Raw genomic sequence first — 19806 nt, 5'->3', positions numbered from 1 at the left:
TAATAAGTTACAATAAATAAGGTTATAATACAAAGCAGTCGACTTAAAACTAGTTACAAAAGAGTTTTTATAAAAAATACTTTCATAAAATTGCCCTCTATTTGGGGACAATTTCTTAAAAAATAAACATTTAAATAGCAATTAAATATGACTTCACACGTAATAAACAGAGTCGCTTGACACATTCTGTACACTTAGATCTTTGAAACGACGCAAACGGATTTTAATGCTGTTTTCATGAATAAATAGAGATTCAAGAAGAAAGTTTGTGAGTATAATACATGCATATTGTAAAAAATGCCACGCGGAAAAGAAAGGCAAGATTTTTTTTAATTTCTGTGTTTCAATCTAAAAATTATATATAGAACCTTATATCCTTGTGATGCCAAAATGAGTTCTTTATATAAAGATCGAACCAATTGGGCATTGTAGACGAGACCCTTAGTACATTTAAAACAAAAACCAAAGCAATAAACTAATTTAAACACATAATAGTTGTTATTCAAATAGTTTTTTTTTAAATTAATGCGGTTTTTTATCGACCTTTTCGGTTGCATTCCGAACCAGTGATTTGTAATTTAAATGAAACACGACGATTCAATTGTTCCTGTAAGAGCGTACTTTACAATCAAATTTTATTTTAAAGTAAGCTCTAATTCCAGCTCCAGCTAAGACATGAAGTGAACACAATACGATTATTAGTTGAATTTACGCTCCTTTATACAGACAATTACAAATAATATTTATTAATCATTTAAAGTGCGAATAAAAAATTAGCAAAAAGAGGCTTCATGAATATGAATCCTGTGCGTTTCTAACTTCGAAGCTGTGTATGAAGTGTTTGTTTGACGTGTCAAATATGGGTCATGATTTTCTTTTTGTAAAGGCTTAGAAGATCTTTTAAATATCAATACTTGGCTTTCTTTCTAGAAGAAAAAGATTTTTTATGAAACTCAGCAATCAAAATATCCTTAAAGGTTCATTTTGACGTTTTCCTTACAAATAAATAGGTATCAATATAGCATGCTTTTGTTAAAAATATAATAGCTTTCCGTGAGCGAATAACTATAAACATATTATTTTCCAATATTACATAGAATTTAATAACGACGATCGAATTGTCTGATTCAATATTTCCAAATAATGGAACGCGAACTATAATAATTCACTTTTGATTATAAAATATCACTTTAAAAATCACATTTTTATATAAGAATCACCGCGTGTGTAAATTTACATAATAATTATAAAGCTAAAATATATAGTTACACTATTAATAATAGAAGTCGTTCATTACTTAACTCTTAACTTAATCTTTTGTCTGTTTAATCTTTCTTGTACCCTGAGTACGCTAAGTCGGATGCGTCATACGATCTACGATCCCAACCCCCGCTGCTACCACCTCCGGATGACCACCCGTGGCTCTCGTGACCGCCGCCACCACCACCGTTCTTCTGAGCGATGATCTTTTTCAACGCTATGATACCAGCTAGAAGTAAAGCGATCTGAAAATAAACAAAAAATATAATTAAATTAACGCCCTTTATTCACTGTTGGGTTAAGATATCCCCCCTTTTTGAGAAAAGGGGAGGAAAGACACGTCTAATTCCTTCAAGTACGACCAGTTTGTAGACCAAGAAACTCAATAAAGCTTTATTGATCCGTCATGACAGGAAATCGTCCAGTGTCAAAATCCTAGTTTCATAGTTCCACTAGTCCTTACAGTTAAATGAATTAATAATTAATTGAGTTAATGCATTAAAATACATCTTAAGACCACTAATATATATATATAAATATTGTATCTATATACTTGGTGTAGGTTATCACTAGGGCCGGACCGTAAGTTGAGAGGACCCTGGGCTAACACTACTTAGGGGCTCACCTAAGACATATCTGAACGTAGACTTGAATTAAATTAATTGAACGGATTTGATTAATTGCAAGACTCGCAGGGCAGTAAACCATACGATCTGTTTAATTTAATAAATTTAAGGATTCTTTCGCATTATCGTCTAGTTTTGACTTTGACTTGACTTAGCTGGGGCCCCATTGAATCCACGGGGCCCGGGGCTGAAGCTCAAAAAACCATGTGGTAGATCCGGCCCTGGTTATCACGCATCTTCTTGCCGCTATGCAGTAAGACTTAGTGTGTTGCAGTTTTGACCAAATAACATAATTATAAATATCGCTATTTCATTTTTATAATTAAATAGCGATATTATATTTATTTTTATAATTTAAATCGTGATTATTTATTATACGGCATCAATTATAATGTGAATCTATTTTTGATATAGGTCAAGTTATTACAACACGACATTCTCTGTTATTTACGTAACAGCGAAGCCTTAAAGAATCAAGTAATGACGTTAGGAACACACTCGCATTTATGAAATAAAGGGTTTACAATAGACTACATCTATGCTTTGACTTTGTCTATGATATTTGTAGAAAAAATGTGCTTAAGATTTTTTTTAAGTGAACATTTTTTAGAATCGTTGAGATTTGAAACTCGATGAAACGTAAATGCGTCAACACATAAACGTACAAAAAAAGTAAGTTTTTTTCAAGGGAAGATATAAAAATGTAATTGGACTTTGAATAAACTCTTAATAAGAATGTTGAAAAATTTTCTTGACGATTCTTCTCGATAGATTCTAGTACTTTCCGAAAGGTTCCGTAGGTTTAAAAATAATTCATAACTGTAACATGACGATTCAATTCGATTAAGAATATTTTGATTTAATGTGTGCAAACACACCTTTTATTACTTATACTTTTGAATCGAAATTTTACACAACGATTTTAAACGTAAAGCTACCACCGATTCGGAATGTAGATACCGAGAAGAACCGATAAGTAACCCAGAAGGTACATTTATTAAAGTTATTTCTTGAAGTGATATTAACACATTAATTATTTTCAATTCAATTCTTAGTTTAATGGCTTTTAGTTGTACCGACAGGGCACAGATTATTTCGCCAATGTCACGTAGGGTGGAGAAGACAGACACATTATTTTATTTTGTGAACAAAAGGTGACGTTGTCTATAATAATAATGTCATAATTAAACTTCGGCCTCGATAGTCAAACTCGAAGCATCCTATAATCTGCATCAATGTTATTAATAAAGTACATAAGTGAGTAAACAAGATACACTTTCTTTTTTCTCACTCTCGTAATTCAACACTGTCTGAGAGTGATCAGGCACAGGATCAACGGTTATACATGGATAGTGTAAGCTATAAGCATTGGATACTTCTCAGTTACCAGCTATGGGGAATATCTCGACCACTGACACACTCAATGTTTTTTTTGCTACCTAGATTTGAATTTGGAACCTTTGTCTTATAAGCTAGTCACTCGATAAAACGTGATGGATATAGTCAAGTTAGTAAATAGTTATTCGTTCACAATATAGTATTTTTTATTTGGTTCATAAATGTGAGAGTCGAGATCTGGAATCGAACGATTTCTATAACCTAAATGAACAATTTTGCAGGTCATACTTAGTGTATGTGGTACCGTCGTTACTTCTGATTTTCCATAACACAAGTGCTTTAGCTACTTACTTCGGGATCAGAGTAATTAATGTGATGTTTTCCAATATTTTTTTTTTTTTTTTTATCGGTCTAAATACTATTATGATACCGATAATTCTTATATGAAAAATAAGAAACATCTGTAAAAAATTCACTCTCTTAGGTTGTTCCTATCCTCATTGTGCTTATCAAGGTTCCATGAGGAATTTCTGTTAATAATAATCTATTAGACATACTGGTTTAGGCAATGCAATGAATATCATTCATTCATTTTAAAATGATGTTCAAATTTTATTAAGTAGATTAACTACATGAACGAATAAGCCAACACATACGAGTAATCTATACTAATATTACAAATACGAAAGAGACTGTCTGTCTGGTGCTCTTACATAGCCAAAATACTAAGCCGAATTTGATGAAATTTGTTATGAACCAAACTTAAACTCTAAGAAAGGACATTTTGTGCCTAACTGACGACCAATCCCAAAAACGTAGTAATATATAATTAAGTATATATCTAAATCTATTTATATATTATTCGTGTATTATGTACAACAGAGTTTATGGAATTTTCTAGAAATAAACTGTTGTACACGGTGTACTTAAAGCATCTGTTTAAACTCTTTAAAATAAATATTTATTCAAATTCAACACATTAGTAAACTTACTATGTAATTACTATGCATCAGTTTTAATTATCCGAAACATTCGTGGAAAAATTGTAACGAAAAAGGTTAAATAAAAAAATAAAATAAAAGACGTGTTAAGAAATAGGCATGTTGTTGTTAACACCTTGAATTATACTGAATTCGACACAATGAAACACATGTGGCAGAATTTCAATTAGACATAAGGACACAAGGCCGTTGAGCACGATTATAAACACAAATTAAACACATGTAAATTCAGTGGTGCGTGAACGTGTTCGAACCCACAATCATCGGTTAAGATGCACGCGTTCTAATCATTGCGCTATTTCGGGCATTGTTATATTTAATCTTTATTTCATTTAAGTTGTTTAAACTTCACTAATTTATGTTGAGTGTAGTGTAATTTAATTCTATTGTTGTAAATGCCTTTAATAGTGAATCACACTGTATTGTTATTGTCGTAATTTTATTTTCCCATGTATTTTGTGACTATACCGATAGTATTTCTTACATCAATTAATAAATTAATATAAATGATGTTCTCCGTATACACATTTGAATTAAGAACGTATTCCTTTTTTGTAGTCGTTTAATAATGTAGTAAAAATTAATTTACTCTCCTTTAATTTTTTTAAGAATGTGCAAACTTCAAAGTGACATGTTCTTGCACGAAAATTAATGTTCATACTTTTATTGACTTTTGTTTTGTATACAAACCAATTGTTCGTGTATGTTTGTGATAGTGGCCAAACCAAACACGATCTCATAGGAAAACATTCAGCATACTAAGCGTGTAATACATTTGATATATCCAAGATGTTTAAAGAATAGCCTTACTTATAAATGATGTTAAGCGGGTTAGTGTAAAACTGAGTGGTAGGTGGTAGTCGATCGTAAAAGCTCTGAGTACCACCCATTAGTCACATATTAAACCGCCAAACAGAAATACTTAGTATTGCAGTTGTGATCTCTTTAAAGGGTGAGTGACAATATTAGTTCCCAAGGTTGGCATCGCATTGGCGGTGTAAGGAATGGGTAGTATTTCTAACAGCGCCTATGTATATAGAGGGTAGTGATAACTTACATATTTTATTTAAAAAAAAACTAGATTTATCTCCCTCTGTCAACAATGATTTTACATTCGAAAAAAGAAGACGGTATTGTTTTACTAATCACTTCTTAAGCAATATGTTTGGGTAATAAAGTTAATGTCGTAATCGTACCGAGTCCCTTCGTGTTTGTATTTTTTACAGATAACATACAAAATTGAATCCTGTCACAGTCATTCAAAAATTTACTATACTAACAATGTTTATAATCTGTGACTTGTCATAAGAGCCATAGACAAACGAACTACAATTGTGTAAATATTATTATTTTTTAAGAATGAGAATCGAATGACTTTAAATATTAAAAACTGTTTTGCACTCAGCCTTAGTAATAGTGGTTGCATCAATTAACAACTCAAACAGTGACACCTCGTGATGGTCACAGCAATTATTCTAGATGATTTGATACGTAATGACGAAACTAATTAAAATCTCATTAGTCAGCTTACACATCCGGAAATAAAAAACTTGTCAATAAATAATTTGACATTTTACTATGTCAAATGTAAAAAAATAAGATTAAAATAAAATATAAAATGAGAAATTGAATTAAAATAAATAAAGTATACAATGATAATATTTTAAAAATAGAACAAATAAAGATATAAAACATGAAGATGAAACTAATTTAAAAATGGAAAAAAACAATACAGATAAATAACACCCTGACAAGATAGCACGAACAAATTAAAAATACCCACAAATTAATTATTAGGGTTAAATACGTCACACATTTCCTTCGTCGTATTATTTATTATCAACCGAAGTGAATCTCTTACGGCTTGATATAGGACAAGCCGCACGAGATTTACTTAAGACGACAATAAAATAATTAAAAAAAAAAAACGATTTTAAGTTGTTGTTCAAAGCGCGGCTTGCAATAGACTAACAGAATGCGGCCAGTGTTGTCGGTGTTTGAAATTCTCTTACTCTTTATTTAATCCAATTTTTATAGTGTTGATACCTAAAATAACTTGATTTAGGTATATATATATTTAAATAATAAATATTTTAATTTTCATTTGGTATACGAAATTTGTTCATTGCAAGAATATTATTATTTATGTTTCAGTGTTTGATAACTGGAGGGTTGAGTCTGTAGAATTAGTAACCATCAAGTGAGGTGCTGGTGCCAGTATCATTGAAATTATTTTTGTACTATTTTTATAAATATTCGTAGCAAACTTAACTAGAGCCATTAACGCTATAAAGTAAATTACCCGTCCAAAGGTTTTGGGCAAGAAACGTTTTAAATTGTTACGTTAAAAATAGAAATTTTCCGCTTAAATTCGACCTTAAAATTGTGCATGTGCATTGTAATATCAGATACTAACTACAAAAATTATAATAATATAATTAAGATTACTAATTAGATAGAAAGCATAACTAATCATTTACATTGATTGAAATATAAATGATAATATTTAATAAGATGTAATTCAATGTATTTTTAATTTCCCTATTTTCAGGCAAAACTAATTCAATGGCAACACTGTGTGTTATCTTTATGCCAGTTTACAACTCCACGAGAATTGTAAATGGTCCATCGAAGGTCGACATGTAACCGCCATTCTTATTAAATTCCTGTTCCGCGCTAACAACACATTTTAATTTCACTTTTAACTGCAAGGTGGTAAGATTCAAAATAAGTTTATACGTTTTGATTTTAAACATAAGTCGGTAGCAACGACCGTGCTTTATACAGAACACGTTCTTTTTTTAAAGAATCGAATTTAAGTTACGTCAACGTTTTTTTTTTTTTAAATATCACGTCAATTAACGTTATGTCAAATAAATACTGTATCAAATAAATAATATATAATAATTGGTAAAGTTTAAGAGGAAAATAGTTCTATATTGATAATTCATTCAGTAATTAGTTGGTATAGATACGTCTTTTTTATTTTAATACATTATTTTTTTATTTATGTTCCTGTAAGTTTTTCTAAATATACTAATATACGAATTGTGGAGATTCAATAAAATCAAAAGCATTATCACAGATAATATTTTTTAATAATATTATAGTTAATCGGTCACTGTAAGGATATTAGTCATCAAAGAATATCAAAGAACCAACAATGGGATTTCAATCTCATATAATCTTCATAATAATATAATAAAGAGGCTAAAATTGTTTGTTTGAACACAAGAAGTAATCTATGGAACTCATTTTTTTTACGTAAAAAAAGCTACATTATATTTAAATTACATTATAGTTTTCATTAATATGCACACGTGCGAAGCCGGGTCGTGTCGGTAGTTTCTGTTATACATTTAATAAATAATTCGATTACTGTTACTGTTTATTATTTAATAATTCACTAATTCATTCGTCTAGTGGGTTGTTCACTCAGTGTCAGAAATAAACGGGAGTATGATTAATGAGCATGAAGTCGTTTAAGTACATAGAAATTAAAGGAAACTATTAATAACAAGTAATAATACCTTCGCACGCATAGAGCTTTCCTTGACCTTTGGTTTATCTAGATGCGACCTACAAAGCTAGACTTTCTACACATTTGTATATCCTAGCATAGGTTAGATATACAAGAATAAAGTAAAAGTTTATATTGATTTCAAACACGTGTTTTATACGTGTATAATCAATTTAATTCGCAACAGTCAATATACGTATATGCTATGGTTTTTATTTTCTTGTACATTTTCTTGATACTATGTAAAGCTTCTAGTAGATGTTGCTATGATATCAAGAACCTGTTCTATTTCTGTGAATCTTCTAGAACATTTGAATCGAATAAAATTTTAAGTTACTACTGCTTAGAATATATATTATTGCATGAATCGGACAAGAAAATCAGTAGGATAATATTTTATCAAATGGCATAATAAATCTGATTTTAGAAATATAATAATAATTACAATATTTATGCCATATATAATATTAAAAAGAGCCCAGATAACCCAGTGGTTAGAACGAGTGCATATTAATCGATGATTGCGGGTTCAAACCCAGGCAAGCACCACTGAATTTACATGTGCTTAATTTGTTTATAATTCATCTCGTGCTCGGCGGTGATGGAAATTATCGTGGGGAAACCTTCATGTGTCTAATTTCAACGAAATTCTGCTACCAACCCGCATTGGAGCAGCGTGGTGTTATATGCTCCAAACCTTCTCCTCAAAGGGAGAAAAGGCCTTAGTCCAGCAGTGGGAAATTTACAGGCTGCTAATGTAATGTTTGTTTTAAAAAATATAATATTTTCACAAAGTAATCGACGAATTCCAAAGAAAAGCGTTTTTATCTCGATCGAGTAACATATAGGTGATAGGTATAATATTCTATCTATTCTATCTAAAGTAATTTGTGGGATCTTTTTTATAATACCTAACTGAAAACTACTAAATAAATTTTTGTACATAAGACTTATTAGACACGCGAGATTTTCGTGTGCCTGTTGTTTTTTTTTTAATTTATTGTAATCTCTCCACAGACCTGCTATCTGTACAGTTGTTATATCGAATTATTTTATGTCAGTGTTACTTATTATTGCCAGGCTGCAGTAAAATTCAAGCGTTGAATACAACATTGAATATAAAAAGGAGTCATAAAATGTGTTTAGGTATGTAAGTCACGGACAAAGAGACTCCGTTGATATAAAAGCAAATATACAACAACAGTTAAAGCCTCCTCTCCTTTAGATAAGGGAGCTGATATCGCCATTGCATTAGTGCGGGTTGACGGAAAAACATGTACTTAAAAAATTACATTAACAAATCCAAATAATTAAAACTTATAAATAGTATGATAATTGAAATAAATTTAAATAAATCACCCTGTAAACAGTATTCCACATTTTTAGCTAACGAACGTAGAAAGTACACGTCTATTAGTATAACGAGGTAGATCATTGTGTGATAGCGTTTGACCTTAAATAAGACACTGATTCTCTTATTTGTATTGTCTTAGTTAAACTTAACAGAAAAATTGTTTAGTTTATATCGAAGTGAGTATGGAGTCTAACAACTGTCATTTGTACGAAAAAAATAAATTTCAATTAGACTCCTGACATAAGTCAATCACAAAGAGAAGTCCCATTTTAACTTGTTGTTTGAGCAAACAGGATCAGTAATTTAAATTCAATACATTTGACTTGTGTTAGCACTTTTGTATAATCGCTTGAAACCCTTGAAGGCCAGTAGCTACCTTTTATTATATATGTATAAAAAAAAAATATATAGCGACCTGACCGAAACATTAGATTTAAGACATCTTAAATCAAGATTGCTGGATTGAAAAGTTCTCGTCCGAAAATCCTACTCAGTTTTGAACCTAACACCTCGGTGCCTATGGTCTTATACGCTTGCTATGAGACCTATGAGTCATTTACTGTATGTATATACAAATGAACCGTGTACATGTATGGCTTCCACCTGCGGCTTCAACTTCGTAATTGTTAGGGGGTTAAACGTTAGGTAGGCTATCTTTATTCCAAATTTTGTCCAAATTCGTTCATCCTTTTTGCGTGAGTAACAAACGTCTATATAAACTTGTATTCATAATATCTAGTAGGATTATTAGATCATTGTTAAAGCTATAAAAAGTTCGATTTCTAAATCACGTTTTCTTCACGTATATCGTAGTAACAATAACGTTATTTCCTATTTCCAAGCTTATCTGTGTCATATGAGAATCAATGTCATTATAACTCTGAACGGACATTACGCTGATTCGTATGCATGTAGGACGTTATAAATAATCATTATGCACTTGATTTGCAAGAATTTATATATGCACACGCTATGTATGAACTCAAATATAACATCTTGTTATAACTGGTTGAAACCAGTTATTCATTATTCGGAATTTGAATTTCTATGTTTAAATACTTTTGATATGGGAATTCATAATTCGAATTTCAAGGTATTAGAATAAAGTCTGATCTTTGTAGTTTTTTTTCATTAAACTAGTTTTCCCGTTACACAGGACATACCCCGCATTTGATGTAGTAGTAAAAATGCTGATGATAAGACAGGAGGAGCGTTGATTACTATGTATGAGTCATTGTTTATTTATACAATTTATCGGACAATTCGCAGTACGGCTGATCTTTGAACTTTAGCTTTGACATGTTTTGTTTGTATGTTAGTAGTCAACAATAGCTTTTGTTATTGATCTCTTTGTGTGTTTTTATTGTTATTATCTAATCTATACTATACATACATGTAATAAAACTCAACATAAATCAGTGATAAAATTTTCAAATAATAAAGGTTAGTTCCTAAAAGCAACTACTGATTTTATCTAGATTTTTACACAGTTTTTCAGTCCATATTGAATCGATTCGATTTTTTTTAAATCAACCAACAGTGTTATAAAACAATCACGGACCTCAAGAGGAAAGACGAAACGGGATTATCGGTTTTTTTAACAGTGTTTGTGGTTTTTAAATGAAAGAGCATAGAAGCGATCTTTAAACTCCTAATTTGTGATTACATAAGTCGTTATTGATTTAGTTTTTAAATTTTGCTATTAATTATTATATATTGAAATATCTAAAATATTAACTTTATGTTAATGTTTAAAAGGATATATGATAAGCCTGAAAGCCGCATTAATCGTGATAACGGAACAGGAAATAAAAGGGCTGTGTTGCCGTCAGCTTGTAATTGAATGCTACTTAAAGTGTAGCGTCAGACAAAAAAAAAAACAAATGAAAATAAAAAGATATGTCAGATAAGAATAAATAAATGCAACAATAGATTTTTAAAAACAATCTACAATTGTGTATCGAAAAGTCGATAATACCACGAATAAATTATCACAAATTTTAAAGATATCATAAACCACATTGACGTTCAAGTTTTTTGTTTTATCATACTTTGTTTATATTTTAAGATCAACACATTCTGTTACGAACATATCACCGGCTATTCTATTAAAAAAACACTAAACTATTGTCCTAATCTAATCCTATTGAGTTACTCACAAAATAAAGAGATAGCAATATTTTATCAAGACCCCCTTTAGAATTAGTTAATTTTAAAAGGCGATACCATTTTTTTAAACTAACATTATCATGCAAGCATTACTTAATCAGTACGTAGACATTGAAACCACAGTCATTGATGGTGAGGTACGCGTAACTGATGGTTTGCAAAGTGTGCTACTTCTCCACGGTAATCTCAAAGAAATTCCTTTTAAAATGGCTATATTATTGATCATATTGCGAACTTTTACCAGTTTCAACGTTGGACATTTCCAAGTACTTACAACAACTATGGTGTTCAAGTAACGACCGAGATCGAAGCGAATGGAGTTTGGTCAATATCTGATGTGTCTTTTTATTAAATAAGGATATTGTAAGTAGTAAAATATTTATAGCTCCCATGAAAGTGTAAAGTTATTTGCAGAGTATTTTGTTTCCTAATTTCATGGATATTTGATTTTAATTAAAAATAGTTTAGATATAATATTTTATGCTTCCAAAACATCTTTTTATTTACCCATACTAATTTAATTTTATAAATATGAGAAAATATTTCTTTACTTCTTGGAGCTTTAGTTTTAAATATGAACGTGAATCATGTCAAATTTATCTTTAATCACAAGCAAAATTATTTACAAATTGTTACATATCATTAAAACTTAAAGAGTTTCAAATTAGTGTAACTTCCTGAAGCGTTCCGATTTCCTCGTTAAATAAAATTTTGTCCAAAATCTTCGGCACGTTATTTTTTAAACGGTTATGAAGATTTATATCCTACTTTCACGTATTCACTTCACATTTTGTCGTGTCATTCACTGTCATAACATCTTTCATCTTGACACGAATCAAATGTACTTAAAGAACAACAGAGTACCTTAACTTGGTGACAAGTTATTGTAACACTTCCCACGGTATTAACAATTGCGGAAGAAATTACAAGAGAGATAATTAAAACGTCTTTACGCGTTTTCCCTATGATGACAATGTGTACGATTTAGGGCAATGCGATTCTTTTATTTTATATGAATAGGTTTTACCGTTTAATCATTGTTGGGATATTTTTCTGAGCTTAGCAACTTATATTGCACTGAAACGCTCAAGATTTTTTGGAAAAATATGATTATAAATGTTATAAGCGACTAGTCATATTGTCCGGCGAAAATTTCCGTCTTCTTGGGACATAATACATAAATATATTTTTCCCAAAAGTTTTAGAAGCTAATTGTATTCTACAGTAACATTATGATAGTTTCTGCTTTGAATATAAATTAGATCCTAAATTCTCTCTAGTAATATTTGCGTTCACTTCACGAAATGTCTACATTTTAACTTAAAGGTTTGTTTATATTTCCTCTTCAGCTTAAATTGTCTGTTTGCATGTACAGTTCCATTATCGTTTTATCGCCCTACATATTTAATGAAAGCTAAGCGAAGAAAGCTAGATCGGGGCTTAGTTTTGAACCTCTCTGTAACTAATGTAGGAATACCGTAAACACATTGTAAGTTACTTATCTCTTAGTAGGTTTTTACTTCAATTAAGGTAATCACTTTTATATGAATTTAATGTATGTCGACATAGTGAAGCGATGAAAATTACTAATGGATTGGAACCATTGTGACATTTCTTTAACATATATGTCTAGATATATTTAATTTATAAGTGAGCTGGATGTAATAAATTTTCACAGGCCACAATTTCAGTTGTGATAAATAGGTCTGGCTCGCGTATACTTGGCACTTCTTCATTCAACAGATACGCTTGTATTGGTACATCTTGGAAGGAAAATAATTGAACCAATAACTATGAATTATAGTATTGAATTAGCTAATACACATTATAATGATTATAAAATGAATGTGATGTTGTCTTTGTCATACATACCTTTGATACTATCAATGCCTTCCCCGCCAGAATGAAGAGTCCAGCGATTGCGAGAGGAATCATCGCTGCCATCTTCATCGCTGCACCCATCATCATCATCCCCATCATTTTCTTCATCTTACCTCGCCCTGAAATCGTTATTTATGAAAATTAATTATTGTACGTTTGGTATAGTGTAAGTTTTATGCATTGTGATGTTGTGTTCTGGTTTGAAGTTTGAGTGAGCTGTTATTAAAGGGACCAGGGATTTAACATATTCCTTCAAAGGTTGGTATTGATGATTTAAGCAATGATTAATATTTCTTACAGTGCCGCTGTCAAAGGGTGGTGACTTAACGTCAAGTGACCGATTTATCAGTCAGCCTAAATAAATTTCTATATTAAAAAGAAATTAAAAAAAGACGAATGTATTGTTAGACTACAACCTGTATAAGCTGGGCTGATTTGTATAGGGCTTATATGTGTATGTAGTTATAGTTTTCTACTAGACACTCTGTACCGAGACCAGACATAGTATCGAAATATTTCAATTAATCGATTTCAGCATTCATTGACAGCTTTTAATAGACGAATGAACCTCTTTAGCCAAATATTGCAATTACTTTTCATTTTATTTTATTAACTATTCCTAATCTTCCAAATTATATAATAATTATGCGATACTTCCCTAAATTAGTAAAATGTTATCGCATGTTTGCTTATTTACATTTAAAACGGTTCCTTCGCGTGTTTAGCGATTTATAAATTCGTGTACGATTTTGATAATATCAGTCGTAAATTCAAATAATTTGCTATATTTAATATTTAGGTTTTTTAATCAGTTTTAAATCCCTTTCCTTGTTTCACGTCAAAATAAATACTCATAAGTTCTTAGTTTATTTATTAATGATTAGGGCTTGCTTATTGGCTATATTTTTTGTAATAGAATTATTTTATTCAATAGAATTGTCTTCTATCTTTAAACGTGTGTCAAGTTTGTCACAAAAATCCATAGACTTTAATAGTTTAATTGAGAAATATATAAAACAGATACTATGTCGTATAAGTCTCAGTATTGAAACGACTTCAGTTGAAATGCTACAAGACAAGAGTTATGAATTGTCATTTTTTAAGATCAAATAATGTAAAACTATGTAATCTTAAGATTATGATTACATTGATTTAGATATTTGAGTTTTACTAAGTTGACTCATTACTACTTAGTGGATATATGTACATATATATATATATATGAGATACATTTAGGTTTACTCACGATTTCATACCTCCTTGCTTTGCTTTGAAGATGAATTTTAAACACAAATTACAGAAACTTACAGATAAATAAATGAATATATAATTATTTTATTTGTAAAAAATTTTTTACTTTTAATTTTCATATGCTTTATATTTTGTATAAACAAAAAAAATTACATGCTCTGTGGTAAAGGAAAACATCGCGAGGAAGCATTTGTCGGATAAAAATCTGATTAATAGGTATCCCCCAACCCGCATTAAGTAGCGTGTTGGATTAAACTTCATCACGCTAAAAAAAGCTTTGGGACGTATATAGGCTTCTATGTCACTAAAAGTTTTGTCAAATAATGTATAACAAGAAAAATTTAAGGTATCTAGGTAGTAAAATATAGTATGATAATTTCCGCACGTCCCGATAGGATCCGGGTGGTTTTTTTCTGATCCGAGCGCTCCAATCTAAACTCTATCGAATCGAAGTCAGTCTAAGCTTTAGGAAGACGTGAGTTACAGCTGATTTATGTACACGAAGATGATTACTTTGGTAGTCATCAACGAGGTCATAGTTCTCACGAACGCGTTGTTTATTGGAAAGTGTAAAACTGGCCAATTATAAGATTGTAATATTCAGCTTTCCCTGTTATTATTGTGAATTACATCGATACAATATCATTTTGAATTACGTGAAGATATTCCTATAAGTCCGAGAGTATTTTTTATAGAGTTTTGGAATGTAATGACGCGGATTTGAAATGTATCCCATTCTCTATATTTACGTGACTTTTACAGTAAAGTTCAGGTACAGAGATAGCGAGATGGGTTATTTTTATCCTGTTAATAACTTTTGTTATTATGTATATACGCACAGTTTGATGGTAAAGAAATAAATCTTTTGACGACCTCCGTGGTCGAGCAGTGTGTACACCAATTTTCATGGGTACACCACTCCGAGGTCCTGGGTTCGATTCCCGGCCGAGACGTTTATTAGTTTTCAATGTTCTCTTGTGTCTGGGTGTTTGTGGTACCGTCGTTACTTCTAATTTTCCACAACACAAGTGCTTTAGCTACTTAGATTTGGATCAGAGTAATGAATGTGATGTTGTCCAATATTTATATTTATTTATTTATTTAAAAAATCCAACAGTCATAATATATCTCCATAGCGTGTTTTACATTCAAATGTATTTTTTTTTTTATTTGTGTGAATTGCAAGCGAAGCGCGAGATATTTGTGCGTGAAATTAAAAAACTACATGGTAGTTTATTAAAATATATAATTGTTAGTATTATTAAGATGTATGAATCGTATAGTCTGTCTACTTAAAGCATGCGTGTAAAATATGGTTAGTACCGTTTTAATTGTTCCGATGAAATGTTAAGATATCTTTTGTAATCAAGCCCATTATAGTATATTATATTTTTATCCAATTATCTCTTCAATAATTACTATGACCTACATGTTGCTTCGTCTAATAGCAGAGCTTTGTGCGTTCTCAATTGCTTATGATAAAAATATTGATGAATTCATTTGTATGTTCTAAGCTTTATTTTTTTTTATAAAAATATATTGTAATTCTTACCTAGAACACCCTAGAACATACCTATTCTTACTTAACTGTTAGCAGTAAGCACAGCATTTTCAAAAACATTGAAATGATTTACTCGATACGACTAATAAGTACATCCCTTTAATCATTTCCAAGTCAATAATGAAACAATTCATACTGCCGTGGTATAACAAAAATGCCGTTAACTGACATCTGATCGAATTTCAACTTTTGATGGCATATTAATAAGAAAAAAATTCTCTATCGACATATATATGCGGTTTTTAGATATCTTGATTAGTTTTGAAAATAATTTTAATAACAACGCCGTTACATGCCTTTTTTCTCGTGTGTTATTAAGCATAAAAGTCGTTAAGTAACTTTTGGAGTCAATATAGCTGCTAAAGTTCCTTAACTTATATTTTGTTATAATTTTTTCCTATGATTGCTTAACTAGATTGCCGTTATATGGTCTTTCGCACATTATAAAGTGGTTAAAAGACATTAACTGTTTTATTGTTATTCTTTTTTAATACAGAGGATTACGTTTGTTCACCTATAACGCCGTCAACTGAAATTGTTAGACTTAAATGTGGTTGACAAAACTTAACGGCATTATAGATTAACATTTGTTATAAGTATATATTGAGTTAAGGAACGTAATGAGCCAGTAACGGTATTTCTAAAATAAATCGAAAAAATAATAGTCCTTAAATATTAGATTAAGTGTCGTTATCTCACAATAATACGCTATAGTGCCGTTAAATAATCTCGCCGGCCGGGAGCGGCGAGGTAACGATCTTAGTGCCGCGGTCAGGAGTCAGGGCTCGCCGTGAAGGACGTGTCACTCCATATCTGTTACCGCAATTTTGCAACTATGGAGGATCGAAACTACAGGTAAGTTGTTTTTATTCAACTTTTCCTGTTTCTTGTCGTTTTTATTTGGGTGAAATTTTCTAACAGAAATTTGAAGTTGTTAATGCTTCTTTTGCATACTATTATATACTATATATATCACATAATTATTTACTACATTATTATATTATATAGCTGGATGACGAAGTCAGGAGTTATTTAAAGTAATGCTTATGCTTTTTCCTACGTAAACTGAAATTCACGCGAGCGAAGCGGTGGGTAGAAACTAGTAAATATATCTATTTTCTGTATAAAATGATAAATAATAGCCTGCTGAGGATGAAAACTTTTTTATGGCATTTGTAATTGCTAAAAAACAGGATTGATATAATTTTGATCACGTAATACTTTATTATTTTTGTTTGTTTATTGCATAATTTTTTTTTTAGTTACAGAAGGTCTGATTACAGAAACTAAGAGAGCTAAAACTATTTTCAGTATGACATTCAGTAAAGACAAACCAGAGAGTCCCGTGACAATATTAACGCCAAACCAAAATATAAAGAAGAAAAATAATAGTATTCCTGCTTATATTGACTATATATACAAGACATTATTTGATAATCAGCAGTATCTTTGACACATTTTGTGAGACAAAATCAACCTACAACTCGTATCATTTGGCAAATTTACATACAAATAAGTTGAAAGAAGCTTTATTGACTAAAAGTACCGTCCATCGTTTTGTTACCAAGCCTCATTATATTGTGAACCCACGCATCGAAGTAAGTTTAACGTGCAACGAATTAATGCCTCCAGATTCTCCTCTTGATTTAGAAGTCCAACTAAATACAACTAAATAAACTATGATAGTTGTCAAATTAAAAATATAAATTCTTTTTTTTTTATGATTTTCAATTATATATTTTTTTCAAGCAAAGGTACTCAATATTCAGCCGTTAATTTTAAAAATATCCTGTTATGTAAGTAATTATTTACACGATAAGATGTAAAATGTTCTGTTGTAGTTTTATACTTTGTTGTTAAAATGCAAAGCCATATTGAGGTAATATCTTTCCCTTTTCTAAGAGAAAGTTACAGTTATTGCAGGATTGAAAGGTTAGTAGGAACGTTAAAGCTCATTAGATTCAATTCCAACCGTCAATCTTTAACGATTTATTGCAATAACTGTTAAGATAACTATTTCTTGGATAAATTTATCCGTATATCCTTTTTAAAAAGTTTTTATTTTATAATTGATAAATTTAATCAACGAGCACAGTTCTAAAATTACTTTTGAACTTTTGAATATGGAATTATGCGCTTTGCCAAATTAGATTTCGATATTTTTGTTGTTGATACCAAAATTTATATCTACATAAATATTTTATTGTAACGATGATGATTTTATTATTATTAATCATAGAAATATTAGTTAATTAGTATTACCTTCTTCCACGCCCTTGTTTAGCTCCTCGCCTGACATTTTCGGGAGTGACAACTGTATTGTTCTTGAATTCGCGAAAGCCGCTATTCTGTTCCATAACATATCCGTCAAAGCTTCGTCCTTGCTGTCTATGTTTCGTGGCAGGTTTGCATCGATATCATTCTCACTAACCGGCACGATTTCCATATCGGACGTCTTCACAATATCCACACCAGCGACCAAAGGTATGGCTTCCATCCTAGCCGCCCTATCAAAGAACAGGATAGCCTTCTTCTTCAAACAGGGCATTATCCCGTCCGTCCTCTGACAGTCTTCGTATATCCTCATCACGTATTTCATCCCAAAGTCGTCCGCTGCCACCACTACAACAAGGAATACTAAGGGAAATAATTTCTTGATCATTTTGAATACTTAGATGTTTACAGGATGGTACAATAAAAAAGACTGTGCCATAGTTTTCAAGCGACGCGTATTTATAGGCTATGTACACTACAAAATGAATTGTACCTCTGAGATCGGGGGTACACTCACTGAGGCTGTTTTCACATCAAACGGCTGTTAATGTTCATTGATGTCTAATGACGTTAGATGTTATGGAGCCGATGGAGTTGCGGTTAGTGTGCAACTAGCGTTCGCGAGTTGTTTGTGTGAGTGTGTAGCGAAATGGAAAATTGTTGTGCTGGTCTTGGTTCGTGGTTGGATGTTGAATATGTAGGATATAGATATGGCAAACTTAATTGTACTGGTTCTGTGAATCTGGGATTTAACACATGCAAAAAAAAAATGTTCTTTTAATTTTGAGACCTATGAATATATATAATATATTCGAACTATATTAAAAAAATGGTTTTCATATAAAATCCTAGTAGATACAAAACCGCATATTGAAAAAATACAATTTATGTGGAGGCTGTTAAAATTTTCAAAATTACAATTTAAATATCATCCATGATACTATGATTTTGGTGTCTTTGGTCTATTTTCCCACCAACATCTAACATTTAATACAATTCAACGAGTATAATGTTGACCGTCACGTAGGTTTATTAGCTAGCTTATAAAGCCGCTCCTTTCCATGGTCTTGGATGCGAAGCCTGCGTGGGGCCGACAATGAACCTACTGCGATTTTCTGTCGAATAATTTCTCACTAGCAGTTCCGAGTCTGGGAATTAGAAGGGTATAAGGGTGTAAGTTGAAAGGGTGGGTCATGTAAATCCATTTTTTTTCTAGTTTTGCGAGAGTGCACTCATATATTCGGCTGAATTTTTCTGTCACAGTGTCTTAGGAAAATTCGGCTTGAATCTTGATTACCAAAACCAATATAAAGGTAATATTTAAAAAAAAAGGTTGTACTCAATCTAATTTTAAAATACTTTATTTATTGATTCAGTCTACCTAGCTGGCTGATTACCTAATACCTACAGTATTGAATAATCAGTCGGTTAGGTAGACTTTTAATAATTTGTCTTTGGTTGGACAAACTGTTTTTTATCTAATTCACCTAATATCCAATATTAGCTGAATTGTCGCAAATATATATATTATAATTAATTAAGTACCACATCCATATTTTCTAACATCCATT

At 31.0% G+C, this 19806-nt stretch overlaps 1 protein-coding gene across 1 annotated transcript; it reads right to left on the bottom strand.

Annotated features, from left to right (window-relative positions):
• Window positions 1-1174: 1174 nt before the first annotated feature.
• On the bottom strand, window positions 1175-18663 carry LOC125073110. The gene is made up of 3 exons (XM_047683812.1): window positions 18224-18663; window positions 13141-13268; window positions 1175-1505 (listed from the first exon to the last, which is right to left on the bottom strand). Exons 1-3 carry the CDS (start codon window positions 18621-18623, stop codon window positions 1326-1328), a joined length of 708 nt encoding a protein of 235 aa, XP_047539768.1. The 5' UTR covers window positions 18624-18663; the 3' UTR covers window positions 1175-1325.
• Window positions 18664-19806: the final 1143 nt, after the last annotated feature.

Source organism: Vanessa atalanta, chromosome 23 (genome assembly GCF_905147765.1).
Source record: "Vanessa atalanta chromosome 23, ilVanAtal1.2, whole genome shotgun sequence".
NCBI classification, from domain to species: domain Eukaryota; kingdom Metazoa; phylum Arthropoda; class Insecta; order Lepidoptera; family Nymphalidae; genus Vanessa; species Vanessa atalanta.
This window is presented reverse-complemented; position numbering and strand designations above follow the sequence as displayed.